The 15,507-nt window shown below is 42.0% G+C and overlaps 1 protein-coding gene across 1 annotated transcript in view; it reads right to left on the bottom strand.

Moving 5' to 3' along the window:
• Nucleotides 1–4,382: 4,382 nt before the first annotated feature.
• Nucleotides 4,383–15,507, bottom strand: part of LOC141129487 (V-set domain-containing T-cell activation inhibitor 1-like) — a 360,174-nt gene continuing 349,049 nt past the window's right edge. Inside the window, exon 6 of the mRNA XM_073617543.1 lies at nt 4,383–5,083. Coding sequence (XP_073473644.1) covers nt 5,040–5,083 — 44 coding nt within the window. The 3' untranslated portion in view covers nt 4,383–5,039. The remainder of the gene's footprint in view (nt 5,084–15,507) is intronic.

Raw genomic sequence — 15,507 nt, forward strand, 5'->3', positions numbered from 1 at the left:
CCCTTATGTAAAGGGGGGGGTGCTGTGATATAAAGGGTGGCTGTGATGTAAAGGGGGGGGGGTGCTGTGTTGTAAATGGGGGTGCTCTAATATAAATGGAGAGCACTGCTATGTAAAGGGTGGCTGCAATGTAAAAGGGGGGGGGGGGGTGGGCTGTGTTGTAGATGGGTGCTGTGATGTAAAGGGGAGTGCTGTGTTGTAAGCAGGGGTGCTGTGCTGTCAATGGGGGTGCTGTGATGTAAAGGGTGGCTGATGTGTTGTAAATGGAGGACACTGTCATGAAAAGGGGGGCTGTGTTGTAAATGGGGGTACTGTGGTGTAAATAGAATGGCACTGTTAAGTAAAGGGTGGCTGTAAGGGGGACTGAGATCTAAAGGGGGGGGGGGGCTGTGGTGTAAATGGAGGGCAGCACAATGTAAATGGGGGCACTTTGAATTTAAAGGGGGCACTGTAAAGCAAAGGGGGAATACAATGTCAGTGTGCTGCTCTGATGTAAAGGGGGCTCTGACGTAAGGAGGGCAGTGTGAAGTTAATTGGGGGACTGATATGTCATGGGGGTGCTGTGATGTCATTGGGGTGCTGTGATGTAAAGGGGTCTGTGATTTAAAAAGAGGGGGACTGTGATGTGAAGGGGGGACTGATGACACTGATGTAAATAAGGGGCTGTGATGGGAGCCGTAGCTCTATTATGAGATTCAGACTTCTACCGGAAGAACATTTTACTGACCAGACCTCTGTGAATTTTAATTGATATAAACTGAATAGAGAAATAAAAATGATACTTAAATATATATCTAGTGATAACAGCTGCTGCTAACAATGTCCTTTAGACATAAAAGAGAAATGCATCAAAATAAAAAGCATCAATCCCTGACATTTATTTACACAATGTGTAAATAAACACAAGAAATGGGAACACGTTATATAATAGATTGTAACATTCTTCAATATAAACAAAAACACCATCCAGTTCATGAAAAGATTCTTTATAACATCTGTCATTTCCACAACTTGCCTCTAATTCCTCGCTGTTATTACACTCTGTGCGTTACATTCTTCCACCTTCTAGAGACTAGAGGAGATAACATCACCCCCTGAGTCCTTTATCTCTAAGCCCCCCTTGAGGCCCTGAGCATTTTTTCACCTTCTTTTCGCCCTCGAGTCCTGGAAAGTTTCTTCCTTTTTTTTTTTTTTTTTTTCTTTTTTTGTTCCCTCAAATCCCGGAAAGTTGTTTTCCTTTTCGTGGATATGTCTGTTCTGTTATAGCGTTCGTAGTCCACCTCCATGTATTATACATTGTTTAACGTAGATTAAGGTACAACTTTCATTTGGTAGCAGATTTGAATACATACATTTTGGATTTCCCTGATTTCTATTGGCGATAAATGGTAAAAAAAAAATAAAACGGGAATAAAAGCATTTCATGTCAATTTTTTTTTTTTTTTTTCCCATTCCAAGGTTTATGTAATTTGCGTGCCTATATTTACCGCTGAATATAATACAGCAATGGGGAGTTATATACGAAAGGCAAATCCACTTTGCTCTACAAGTGCACTTGGGAGTGCAGTTGCTGTAGATCTGAGGGGAAGCTCTGCTGATTTTATCATGCAATCGTGTGCAAGCTAAAATGCTGTTTTTTTTTTTTTGCATGTCCCCCTCGGATCTCCAGCGACTGCACTTCCAAGTGCACTTCCACTTCTAATGCACTTGTAGTACAAAATGATTTTGCCTTTAGTAAATAACCCCCAATGTCTGCTGCCTATCATGGGATATCATGCTAGCTTGATTTTTTTTTTATACAACGTAGCGAAACCGTAAAGCTCAAAGTGAATGTATGCTTTTCCCATAGAGATCTCCGCTCCCATTTCTGAGCTCTATCACAAAGCACGCAGAGGGGAAAAAAAATTGCGTAAACTTGTTAGCATAACATTTAGATAAGATTAAGTTGGGTTGAGGACTTAAATTAGCAGGAGGGCGACTTTTTTTTCACAGGTTTGCGAACGGTAAAAAACACGAACGACTGAAATAACCGTTTAATGCAAATGACATCCAGCTCATCCAAAATCATTTCTTGGACCTTGGGATTCATTTTGGGAGGGAATAAAAAAAAATATGTACTGTATATGTAATATTTTCCTAATTTGCATGCAGCTCTTCAGCAACAGATCTCTTCTAATAGTGATTAGACATGTGCACAGCCAAAAAAATTTGTTCATTTTCGTTTCATTAGTTATTTTTTTTGTTTTTCAGGTCATTCGTTATGATCGCGATTCATAAAATTCGTTCATTCGTAAAGGCGTTCATTCGTACATTCGTTCATTTCCTAAATTCGAACATTCGTACATTCGTTCATTCGTAAATTCAAACATTCGTTCATTCGTAAATTCGAACATTCGTTCATTCGTAAATTCGAACATTCGTTCATTCGTAAATTCGAACATTCGTTCATTCGTAAATTCGAACATTCATACATTCGTAAATTTGAACATTCGTTCATTCGTAAATTTGAACTTTCGTACATTCGTAAATTTGAACATTCGTACATTCGTAAATTCGAACATTCGTAAATTCAAACATTCGTTCATTCGTAAATTCGAACATTCGTACATTCGTTCATTCGTAAATTTGAACATTCGTACATTCGTAAATTCGAACATTCGTACATTCGTTCATTCGTAAATTTAAACATTCGTACATTCGTAAATTCGAACATTCGTTCATTCGTAAATTCGAACATTCGTACATTCGTAAATTCAAACATTCGTTCATTCGTAAATTTGAACATTCGTACATTCGTAAATTCAAACATTCATTCATTCGTAAATTTGAACATTCGTTCATTCGTAAATTCAAACATTCGTTCATTTGTAAATTCGAACATAAGTTCATTCGTAAATTCGAACATAAGTTCATTCGTAAATTCGAACATACGTTCATTCGTACATTCGAACATTCGTTCATTCGTACATTCGTAAATTTGAACATTCGTACATTAGAAAGTTAGGAAATTTGTAAATTCGAAGTTTGAAAATCCAAAAACCCGAAAATTCATAAATCTGAAATAGTAACTAACTATTAAATTATAGGTATTGTAATTTGCTTTCAAATTTGACTGTCAGTGAATGTAACAAATACTAATTTATCCGAAGTTACGAATTATCCAAAATGAATGCTGCATCTAAACAAATGGAATGGAACAAATTAATAATTAATAATAATAAAACGTTGTTATTATTGTTATTTATTATTAATTCATTACGTTCCATTCCGTTTTTTCGGATCATTCATAACTTCGGATAAATTTGTATTTGTTACGTTCACGAACAGCCAAATTTGAAAGGAAATTACAATACCTATAAATTAAAAGTTACTAGTAATTACTAATAGTTACGTTTATTATTAGTTAACTATTATTTCAGATTTCCGAATTTTCGAATTTACAAATTCACTAATTTACTAATGTACGAATGTCCAATTTTATCGAATTTACGAATATTCGGAAAAGATTCGTTAAACGGGATTTCGTTAATTTGGATATTCCCAAATTAACGAATTTTAAAAAACGAATTCGGAACAAAACGAATTGCACATGCCTAATAGTGATCTATTGCTGGCTTTCTGCAGTAGATCACCATAGCTCTGATCTGTTGCTGTAAGGAGAGGCTGCTCAGACCTGCAACAGCTCTGCCTTCACCAACGTAGCGCCACCATATGTCACTAGACGTGTGCGCTGACGAAAAATGTGTTTCGTATTCCGTATCATTAATTTTTTTTCATTTTTTTTTTCTGAAATTTGAAAATTCGAAAATCTGAAAAAAAAAAATCAGTAAAATTTGAAATAACAACTATTAAATTATAGGTATTGGAATTGCCTTTCAAATTTGGCCGTTAGTGAACGTAACGAATAGAAATTTATCTGAAGTTACGAATTATCCGAAATAACGAATGCTGTATCTAAACAAATGGAACGGAACAAATTAATAATAAAAAGGTTTTATTATTGTTATTTATTATTATTATTATTATTAGATCGTTGCATTCCATTAGTTTTAGATGCGGCATCCGTTATTTCGGATAATTCATAACTTCGGATAAATTCGTATTCGTTATGTTCACTAACAGCCAAATTTGAAAGGAAATTCCAATACCTATAATTTAATATTTATTATTAGTTAGTTATTTCAGATTTACGGGCTTTCGAATTTTCAGATTTTCTTTCTTATTTTTGGATTTTCAAATTCCCAAATTTATGAATTTCCGAAATTTCGGAATTTGTCAATGAGTTGAACTAAACAAATTGCACAGGTCTATATGTCACCACACTATGCGGAAACAATTCTCTTCTGCCGCACGCACCTAACGCCGCGTACACACGGGCGGACTTTGACAGACTTTCGAATGAACGGACTTGCCTACACACGATCAACCCAAATCCGACGGATTCGTACGTGATGATGTAGGACCGGACTAAAACAAGGAAGTTGATAGCCAGTAGCCAATAGCTGCCCTAGCGTCGTTTTTTTGTCCGTCGAAATAGCATACAGACGAGCGGACTTTTCGACCGGATTCGAGTCTGTCGGAAAGATTTGAAGCATGTTTTATTTCTAGGGCCGTCGGACTTTTGCGGGAAAAAAAAAAATCTGCTTGAGCCCACACACGATCGAATTGTCCGATGGAGTCCACTCCGCCGGACCTAGTCTAAGGACCTGTAGAAGAATCGGAAGCCTTGAAGCTGATCCTGGGCATAACTCTGGGTGCTGGCCGTTCCAGTGCTGGCGGGTCGGACTCTCAGGAGCACTACGTCTGGATGCTGTTTTAAAAGGACACCTGGGATTGAAGTGGTAAAGTTTCCAGTAGAAGATAGATATGCACACTCTTCAGAGAACGAAGCTCACGTGACTGAAAGAGGACTGATGACTGAAGAAGATGTGACCTTTAGATACACATCAGAGATCTTTGCACACAGAGGAGGAGGAGAGCTCAGCAGGAGGATAGAAGAAGATCTTTTTCTTTATTATGCAGATGGCCACCTCCGGCGCTCACTCTGGAAGTTTCATTTCGGTAACGGTCACCGGCTTTCCATCTGCAAGATAATAAATGTGTCACCTTCATCCAAATATTCTCCAAAACTCAACAGTAATACAACAGAAATTCATTACAAAAAAACCTGCCCAGTCCTGCCCTCCAATCCATTCTGTAGGACCTGATGATGATGTTCTCCAGTTGCTCCTTCCTGGAGCCCCGGTGACCTCCCTCTCTGACCTCCAGGCAGAATGTGGAGGGACCAATGGAAATGGGCTGATAGCCACTTTGTCATCTGCCTACTCAGGAAGTATAATACTAACCACGAGGACAACCTAGAGTAGTTCTCAAGACAAAGTTTTTTTTTTTTTTAACTTAATGCATTCTCAAGAAAGTGGAACTTCCGCTTTAAGCACTTTTCCCCCCTTACATGCCACATTTGGCATGTCATATTTTTTTTTTTTTTTTTTGGGGGGGGAGTGGGTGACTTCTTTAGAGGGGGACTTCCTGTCCCACTTCCTCCTTCCACCCATGACCCACCTAGGCGACTCCTACTCTCCCCTAAGCGGTCCCTCCCTCTCGGCAGTCTTCTGGGACCTGTCACTTGTCCACTGGGAGAACGCAGCACGACTCGCGCATGCTCAGAGCGCGCCTGGTCGTGAAGCCGCAAGCTGTCACGGCCGGGTGCCCACAGTTCGAATGGATGCGCCGAGGAGGGGGAGAGGAGCGAGGCTCCGTGTTGCCGCATCGCTTGATTTGTGGAACAGGTAAGTGTCTGTTTATTAAATGTCAGCAGCTAAACTTTTTGTAGCTGCTGACTTTTAATAATAAAAAAAAAAAAGCCTGGAACTCCGCTTTAAGACAAAAAAAACCTTATGAATGCAGCAGACCCCCCTAATACTTACCTGAGCCCCATCTTGATCCGGCGATGTGCATGAGAGCCTCGGCTCTCTGGGGAGTCACCCTCCTCATTGGCTGAGATAGCAGTGGGTGCCATTGGCTCCTGCTGGTGCCAATCATAGCCAGTGAGCCAATGAGGAGAGAGAGAGGGGGTGGGGCTCATGTGAATGGGACATGCAGAGTAGTGGCTGAGGGGGGAACCATACCTGTGTGCCCCTATAGCATGCAAGTCATGGAGGTGAAGATCTAATTCTGGGTTATGATCGGGATTTTGTGTTGTTTTTATAGTAGGTTGGTATTGTGTTGACTATTATTTGGGGTGGTGTTGGAGAAAGTTGTGTATTATTTATATTTGGTATAGTTATTTTATTCTGTGTTATTTATTCTATGTTGTATTTTAATTGTATGGATGTTCTATTTGTAGTGTAGTATAAATGTTGTTTATTTGGTGCTGTTATTGGTCATTTTGTTGTGTTTTTGCATCTTGTTCAGTTATTGTTGTGATCTTGTGTTGTCTTTGTTAAGTGTGTCTGTGTCGTAGTAATTTCCTATTTTCCTTTGGGATTAATAACGTATTCTGTATACTGTATTCTACATATCTTAACTGAATGTTATTAAATCAATATTTAATATTTTCAGTCTGCAGCTGCTGTTTCTTTTCTGTAAAATGCAATCTGGCCACCTGGAGGCGCTCTGTACACAGTTATGTCATTTCCTGCTCGTGTGATTGTCTCGCTGATTTTCCCAGAAGTCTGCACTCAGATACAAGTCAGATTTTGGACATCCCCTGCAACATAAATGTCATTTTTGGTGAAATGCTCCCAATGGGAAATTGCATCCAAAGGGATGCAGACCTTGCCACTTTCCTCATTGGAGCCCTACAGGTGCAGCAGCTGACTGATAATTATAAAGTCACTCCCATTCACATTCACTCTTCACATGGACACAGAGAAACAAACAGCTATTTCTACAGGATAACAAAAGGGAGGAATCTGTCATAAAGTGTTACAATCCCTGCGATGTACACAGATTACCCAGAGGGGGAGGGTTTTTTCCTCAGCAATAGTGGAGTTACGCTTTAAAGAGTTTCTACCCCCCCTCCCTTTTTTAATTTTATATTTTTCACCCGGGAAATCCTGCCAGTGTCACCCACCCGGTCCTAGGGTGACAACACTCACCTACTGTCCTGTATCTATGGATGACTAATGTGTTCCCTTTAGGTTAGGACTAAAGACACACCTCCCAACTATTTGAGATGGGAACGAGGGATGCCTATTACCAAAAGTATATCAACATAGGACACACCCCCTGCCACGCCCCCTTAAAGAAGAATTATAAAAAATAAATTATCAGTTGAACCCACAAGTGCTTTTATCACTACTATACCTTTTTATATTGTCTTTTGAAATTTACAAATGCAGCCAGGGCCAGGACAAGGGGTTGGCAGGAGGGTCGGCTTCCCCGGGGGCAGTGGGGATTTGGGGTATTTTGCTAGAAGGGGTGATTTGGAGGGACGTGGGGTTGTGTTAGGGGCATTTGGAGGGGGAGAGGGGCTGGATTTGTGCTAGGAGGGGAAATTTTGGGGGGGGGGGTTAGTGCTAGGAAAGGTGATCTGGGGGGATTTGTGCAGGGGGAGTGAGGATTTATGCTCAGAGGGAAAATTTGAGGGATTGAGGATTTGTGCTGGGGGGGTGTTTAGAAAGGGAGAGGATTTGAGCTAGGAGGGGGATTTGTACTGGTAGAAGAGGTATTTTTTTGGGGGGGGGGGATTTCGACTTGCAAAGGGAATTTATGTTTACAGGGTAAGTGTGAAGATTAGTGCTTTTTTTTTTCTCTTTTTTTTCTTGGAGGTACAGTGGTGGGGCAGCTGAGAAAGGGGGTTACAGTGGTGGGGCAGCTGAGAAAGGGGGTTACAGTGGTGGGGCAGCTGAGAAAGGGGGTCACAGTGGTGGGGCAGCTGAGAAAGGGGGTCACAGTGGTGGGGCAGCTGAGAAAGGGGGTTACAGTGGTGGGGCAGCTGAGAAAGGGGGTTACAGTGGTGGGGCAGCTGAGAAAGGGGGTCACAGTGGTGGGGCAGATAAGATCAGTGTTAGGACAGATGAAAAGATGGTTCAGCGGTGAGACAGATGAGCAGGGGGTACGGCGGTGGGGCAGATGAGCAGGGTAGTACAGTGGTGGGGCAGATGTGCAGGGGGGGCAGTGATCTGAGGTGTGGAGTTACAGTAATTGGGGTTGATCTGGGGTGTGAAGGTGCAGGACGTTAATTTCTCATTATAAAGTAGTTCACAGCATTTACTTTATAAAAAATCCTCTTCATGATTGAGAATGTGAATTTGACATTTTTTTGATATAATCGACACTCTCAATTTCGTTGAAAACATTTTTCGGCACACTGTGCTCAGAAGGTTGCCTCCCCCTGATGTATGATAATGACTAAGCCCCTTCATGACATTGTTGAAAAGGGGGCGGAGCATGGGTGACCTTAAAATGTTGCCCCCCCATGAAAAAAAGTTCTGCAGACGCCCATGATGACCCTAAATGCTGCCCAAACAAAGATGGTGCTGAAATCAGATGAAGGTATTGTCGGAGTGGGGGGGGGGCTGTGATCTCTGTGAGAGGTAATATATATCTGGACGTGTTACACTGATATACATTTATTGGTATGTAATCCATGATCAGCACTCTTCCATACAGCTCGTTAGGAGAGGAAGTGTCGGTTTGTCGGTTTGCTCTTTGCGGTGAGATTGCAGTTCCTGTTTTTGTTCGCACACGTTCCTCATTTTATATATAAAGGGCGGGGCCAAGATTTCACAACGGATGTAAACAAAGATGTTGCAAGAAGAAGAAAAACAAGTTTTGTGTTTCAGATCATCACCAGAGAATATGAACCAAATAATAGAGAATTTGTTTATCTGCAGAATTTTACCTGAAGAACGGCTCTTCTCTGTGTCTTCTTATAAGATATTTATAATTATCTTCTACAATGTATCTCTCTGATAAAACTTCCCAACCTGACCAATTCCCACCACAAACATGATCTGATCCCGGAGAGAGCAGAGATCTCCAAACTGTGACCTGCAGGCTACAAGTGGTCCTTTTCTTGTGTTTATCTGACCCTCGGGGCCCTATTCCCTCCACTGACACCAATCAGGGGGCACTATTCCCTCCACTGACACCTATGATGGGGCACTATTCCCTCCACTGACACCAATGATGGGGCACTATTCCCTCCACTGACACCAATGATGGGGCACTATTCCCCCCACTGATACCTATGATGGGGCACTATTCCCTCCACTGACACCAATGATGGGGCACTATTCCCCCCACTGATACCTATGATGGGGCACTATTCCCTCCACTGACACCAATGATGGGGCACTATTCCCTCCACTGACACCAATGATGGGGCACTATTCCCCCCACTGACACCTATGATGGGGCACTATTCCCTCCACTGACACCAATGATGGGGCACTATTCCCTCCACTGACACCAATGATGGGGCACTATTCCCTCCACTGACACCAATGATGGGGCATTATTCCCTCCACTGGAACCAATGATGGGGCATTATTCCCTCCACTGGCACCAGTGATGGGGCATTATTCCCTCCACTGGCACCAGTGATGGGGCACTATTCCTCCCACTGGCACCAATGATGGGGCACTATTCCTCGTACTGATACCAATGATGGGGCACTATTCCTCATACTGATACCAATGATGGGGCACTATTCCTTATACTGATAGCAATGATGGGGCACTATTCCTTGTACTGACACCAATGATGGGGCACTATTCCTCCCACTGACACCAATGATGGGACACTATTCCTTCCACTGACACCAATGATGGGGCACTATTCCCCCTACTGATACCAATGATGGGGCACTATTCCTCGTACTGATACCAATGATGGGACACTATTCCTCCCACTGACACCAATGATGGGGCACTATTCCTCGTACTGACACCAATGATGGGCACTATTCCTCGTACTGATACCAATGATGGGGCACTATTCCTCGTACTGATACCAATGATGGGGCACTATTCCTTATACTGATAGCAATGATGGGGCACTATTCCTTGTACTGACACCAATGATGGGGCACTATTCCTTGTACTGACACCAATGATGGGACACTATTCCTCCCACTGACACCAATGATGGGGCACTATTCCTTCCACTGACACCAATGATGGGGCACTATTCCTTCCACTGACACCAATGATGGGACACTATTCCTCCCACTGACACCAATGATGGGGCACTATTCCTTCCACTGACACCAATGATGGGGCACTATTCCTCCCACTGATACCAATGATGGGGCACTATTCCTTCCACTGACACCAATGATGGGGCACTATTCCTCCCACTGATACCAATGATGGATCTAACCTGTGTAATGGCTCTACCTCAGCTTGCAGGATGTCAGTGATAGATGAAGTGTTTGTTTTTCTAAGGATACAATGTTTTACAATAAACCAATCTCAATGTATCCCTCTAGAGAACAAACAGCCAGTTATCTGAAACTTAGTGAAAAAGTGCTGATATTTGGGCCACAGAGCCGGAGAGGTGGAGAGGAGCTCGGGGCTGACAGACAGATGAAGGTTCTTTATGTAGTAAGAAGGGGTAAGCCACACATTAGACATGTGCAATTCGTTTTGTTCAGTTCCAATTTCGTTTAACGAATTTAGACAAATGTATTAATTCGAAAATAAGAAAGAAGGAAAATCCAAAAATTCTAAATAATACCTACCTATAATTTAATAGTTATTATTAGTTATTGGAATTTCCTTTCAAATTTGCTATAGCCGCCAGCACTGATCATTGTATTCTGATGGTGGGGAAGTCTCCTTGTTGTCAGAATACTAAATTCTGTGCAGAGGCATAACTCGAACCTTCAGGGCCCTGGTGCAAGAAACTATGAAGAGCCCGGTCATAAGTGCAACCTTTAGGACCCTGGTAGTTCCACCACTGGTGTCAATAAATATATATATACAGTGGGGATGGAAAGTATTCAGACCCCCTTAAATTTTTCACTCTTTGTTATATTGCAGCCATTTACTAAAATCATTTAAGTTCATTTTTTTTCCTCATTAATGTACACACAGCCCCCCCATATTGTACACACAACACCCCATATTGTACACACAGCACCCCATATTGTACACATAGCACCCCATATTGTACACACAGCACTCCATATTGTACACACAGCACCCCATATTGTACACACAGCACCCCATATTGTACACACAGCACCCCATATTATACACACAGCACCCCATATTGTACACACAGCCCCCCATATTGTACACACAGCACCCCATATTGTACACACAGCACCCCATATTGTACACACAGCACCCCATATTGTACACACAGCACCCCATATTGTACACACAGCCCCCCATATTGTACACACAGCCCCCCATATTGTACACACAGCCCCCCATATTGTACACACAGCACCCCATATTGTACACACAGCACCTCATATTGTACACACAGCACCCCATATTGTACACACAGCCCCCCATATTGTACACACAGCACCTCATATTGTACACACAGCCCCCCATATTGTACACACAGCCCCCCATATTGTACACACAGCACCTCATATTGACAGAAAAACACAGAATTGTTGACATTTTTGCAGATTTATTAAAAAAGAAAAACTGAAATATCACATGGTCCTAAGTATTCAGACCCTTTGCTCAGTATTTAGTAGAAGCCCCTTTTGATGAGTCTTTTTGGGAAAGATGCAACAAGTTTTTCACACCTGGATTTGGGGATCCTCTGCCATTCCTCCTTGCAGATCCTCTCCAGTTCTGTCAGGTTGGATGGTAAACGTTGGTGGACGGCCATTTTTAGGTCTCTCCAGAGATGCTCAATTGGGTTTAAGTCAGGGCTCTGGCTGGGCCATTCAAGAAATCATGGAGTTGTTGTGAAGCCACTCTTTCATTATTTTAGCTGTGTGCTTAGGGTCATTGTCTTGTTGGAAGGTAAACCTTCGGCCCAGTCTGAGGTCCTGAGCACTCTGGAGAAGGTTTTCGTCCAGGATATTCCTGTACTTGGCCGCATTCATCTTTCCCTTGATTGCAACCAGTCGCCCTGTCCCTGCAGCTGAAAAACACCCCCACAGCATGATGCTGCCACCACCATGCTTCACTGTTGGGACTGTATTGGACAGGTGATGAGCAGTGCCTGGTTTTCTCCGCACATACCGCTTAGAATTAAGGCCAAAAATTTCTATCTTGGTCTCATCAGACCAGAGAATCTTATTTCTCACCATCTTGGAGTCCTTCAGGTGTTTTTTAGCAAACTCCATGCGGCTTTCATGTGTCTTGCACTGAGGAGAGGCTTCCTTCGGGCCACTCTGCCATAAAGCCCAGACTGGTGGAGGGCTGCAGTGATGGTTGACTTTCTACAACTTTCTCCCATCTCCCGACTGCATCTCTGGAGCTCAGCCACAGTGATCTTTGGGTACTTCTTTACCTCTCACAAAGGCTCTTTTCCCCCCCGATAGCTCAGTTTGGCCGGACGGCCAGCTCTAGGAAGGGTTCTGGTCATCCCAAACGTCTTCCATTTAAGGATTATGGAGGCCACTGTGCTCTTAGGAACCTTAAGTGCAGCAGAAATGTTTTTGTAACCTTGGTCAGATCTGTGCCTTGCCACAATTCTGTCTCTGAGCTCTTCAGGCAGTTCCTTTGACCTCATGATTCTCATTTGCTCTGACATGCACTGTGAGCTGTAAGGTCTTATATAGACAGGTGTGTGGCTTTCCTAATCAAGTCCAATCAGTATAATCAAACACAGCTGGACTCAAATGAAGGTGTAGAACCATCTCAAGGATGATCAGAAGAAATGGACAGCACCTGAGTTATATATATGAGTGTCACAGCAAAGGGTCTGAATACTTAGGACCATATGATATTTCAGTTTTTCTTTTTTAATAAATCAGAAAAAATGTCAACAATTCTGTGTTTTTCTGTCAATATGGGGTGCTGTGTGTACAATATGGGGTGCATACATATCATACATATCTTTATTTTTTTTTTTAATGATTATTTTTACTATTTTATTTTTTTTACAATATTATATTTTCATATTTTACAATTTTTGGGAGCCCAGTTGGGGGGCTTTGGTGAGATATTGGGGATTAAAAAGAGAAAGGATATTGGGGACACAGCCCTCAGCCTCCATCTCTTCAACCTCAGCTGCACCCTCCATTCACAAAAGGAAGGAAATTGGGGACACAGCCCTCGGCCTCCATCTCTGCAGCCTCAGCTGCACCCTCCATTCACAAATGGAAGCATAGGAAACGCAGTGTCCTATGCTCCGGTTACTAATGGACAGAGTCAGTGATCGGTACCGGCCCCTTGCTCTCCATTCTGTCAGCGTCCCCTGCAGCAGCTGGTGGGAAAGGGGAGGGAGGACGAGGGGGGCCAGGAGAGAGCACAGGGGCCCGGGGGGGCAGCTGAAGGAAGCTGGACAGGAGGGGGCGGTGGAATAAGGAGGAACTGATCCCCCTACATCTTCCTCCTGTAGCTGCTGAATGCCTGTGGTAGGGAGAGGGGCAGAAGAAGGCATTCTGCGGCTACAGGAGAAAAATGGAGGAGATCAGTTCCTCCTTATTCCATTGCCCCTCCTGTTCAGAGGTACATGCAGGGCCATGCAGGGATGTTTCAGGATCGAGAGCAGGGGAAGGGGCTAGTAAATATGTAATTTACCAGCCCCTTCCTTTTCTAAATGAACACTATGCTTCAGTTATTAATGGACACAGTGAGTGAGTGTGCCCATTCATAACTGAAGCATAGTAAACTGTGTTTACTACAGTATCTCACAAAAGTAAGTACACCCCTCAGTCACATTTTTGTAAATATTTTATTCTATCTTTTCATGTGACAACACTGAAGAAATAAATGAATAAAAACCAAGTGCTGATGTGGATAGATATGTGTGATATAAATAAATTGTGCTAAAAAATATATACCAATATAGTTAGTGCTATAATAAAATCAGTAAATTAAAGCTGCTATCAATATAGGGTGATCAGATAACCAAACAAATAGTACTAATCAATTCAATCCAAGATCCTTAAAAAAGTCACGTGTCAGTGATGCAACGCGTGGGAGGAGCTTAGGACGTTCAGTGCTGCAATACACCTGAAGGTTAACAGCAGCTGTTTCTCTATGGGAAACCTCGTCCACAGCGGCTGACTGCAATCTGCATATTTGAATGCTTCTAATAGACCGGGAGTTTGTGAGTGTATCTCTTGTCCCTGTTTTGCTTGTGCACTATTTAGTAAGTTCACTGCACAATGATCTATTTTTTCTTTGCTTGCTTTGCATAAAACCTTTATCCTGAGAGCTGAATCATCAGCAGTATTATGGCTAAAGTGGGATGCAAGAAAAACTAAATATCCTGATACAAACGATCTAACCCAGTGAGTCAATCAATCTGGATTAAGGGAAGGAACTGTTTAATTATTTTTACTTTCCCCCATTATTTATCTCTATCTGGATATTGTACTCAGAGTGTCATTATTATTTTATTTATATTCACCGTCACATCACCAATTTGAAGATTTATTTTGGCAATTTTAACACATGTATTAGCACTATAATTATTTATCTATTTTATTCACATGTATGCATTTTTTATTCCTGGATTTAACCACTTCAGCCCCGGAAGGTTTTACCCCCTTCCTGACCAGAGCACTTTTTACAATTCGGCACTGCGTCGCTTTAACTGCTAATTGCGCGGTCATGCAATGCTGTACCCAAACGAAATTTGCGTCCTTTTCTTCCCACAAATAGAGCTTTCTTTTGATAGTATTTGATCACCTCTGCCGTTTTTATTTTTTGCGCTATACACGGAAAAAGACCGAAAATTTTGAAAAAAAATGATATTTTCTACTTTTTGTTCTAAAAAAAATCCAATAAACTCAATTTTAGTCATACATTTAGGCCAAAATGTATTCGGCCACATGTCTTTGGTAAAAAAAATGTCAATAAGTGTATATTTATTGGTTTGCGCAAAAGTTATAGCGTCTACAAACTAGGGTACATTTTCTGGAATTTACACAGCCTTTAATTTATGACTGCCTATGTCGTTTCTTGAGGTGCTAAAATGGCAGGGCAGTACAAAACCCCCACAAATGACCCCATTTTGGAAAGTAGACACCCCAAGGAATTTGAATTTGCTAAGAGGCATGTTGAGCCCATTGAATATTCATTTTTTTTGTCCCAAGTGATTGAATAATGACAAAAAAAAAAAAAAAAATTACAAAAAGTTGTCACTAAATGATATTTTGCTCACACAGGCCATGGGCATATGTGGAATTGCACCCCAAAATACATTTAGCTGCTTCTCCTGAGTACGGGGATACCACATGTGTGGGACTTTTTGGGAGCCTAGCCGCGTACGGGGCCCCGAAAACCAATCACTGCCTTCAGGATTTCTAAGGGCGTACATTTTTGATTTTACTCCTCACTACCTATCACAGTTTTGAAGGCCATAAAATGCCCAGATGACATAAAACCCCCCCAAATGACCCCATTTTGG

This window comes from Aquarana catesbeiana, linkage group LG02 (genome assembly GCF_042186555.1).
Source record: "Aquarana catesbeiana isolate 2022-GZ linkage group LG02, ASM4218655v1, whole genome shotgun sequence".
NCBI lineage: Eukaryota > Metazoa > Chordata > Amphibia > Anura > Ranidae > Aquarana > Aquarana catesbeiana.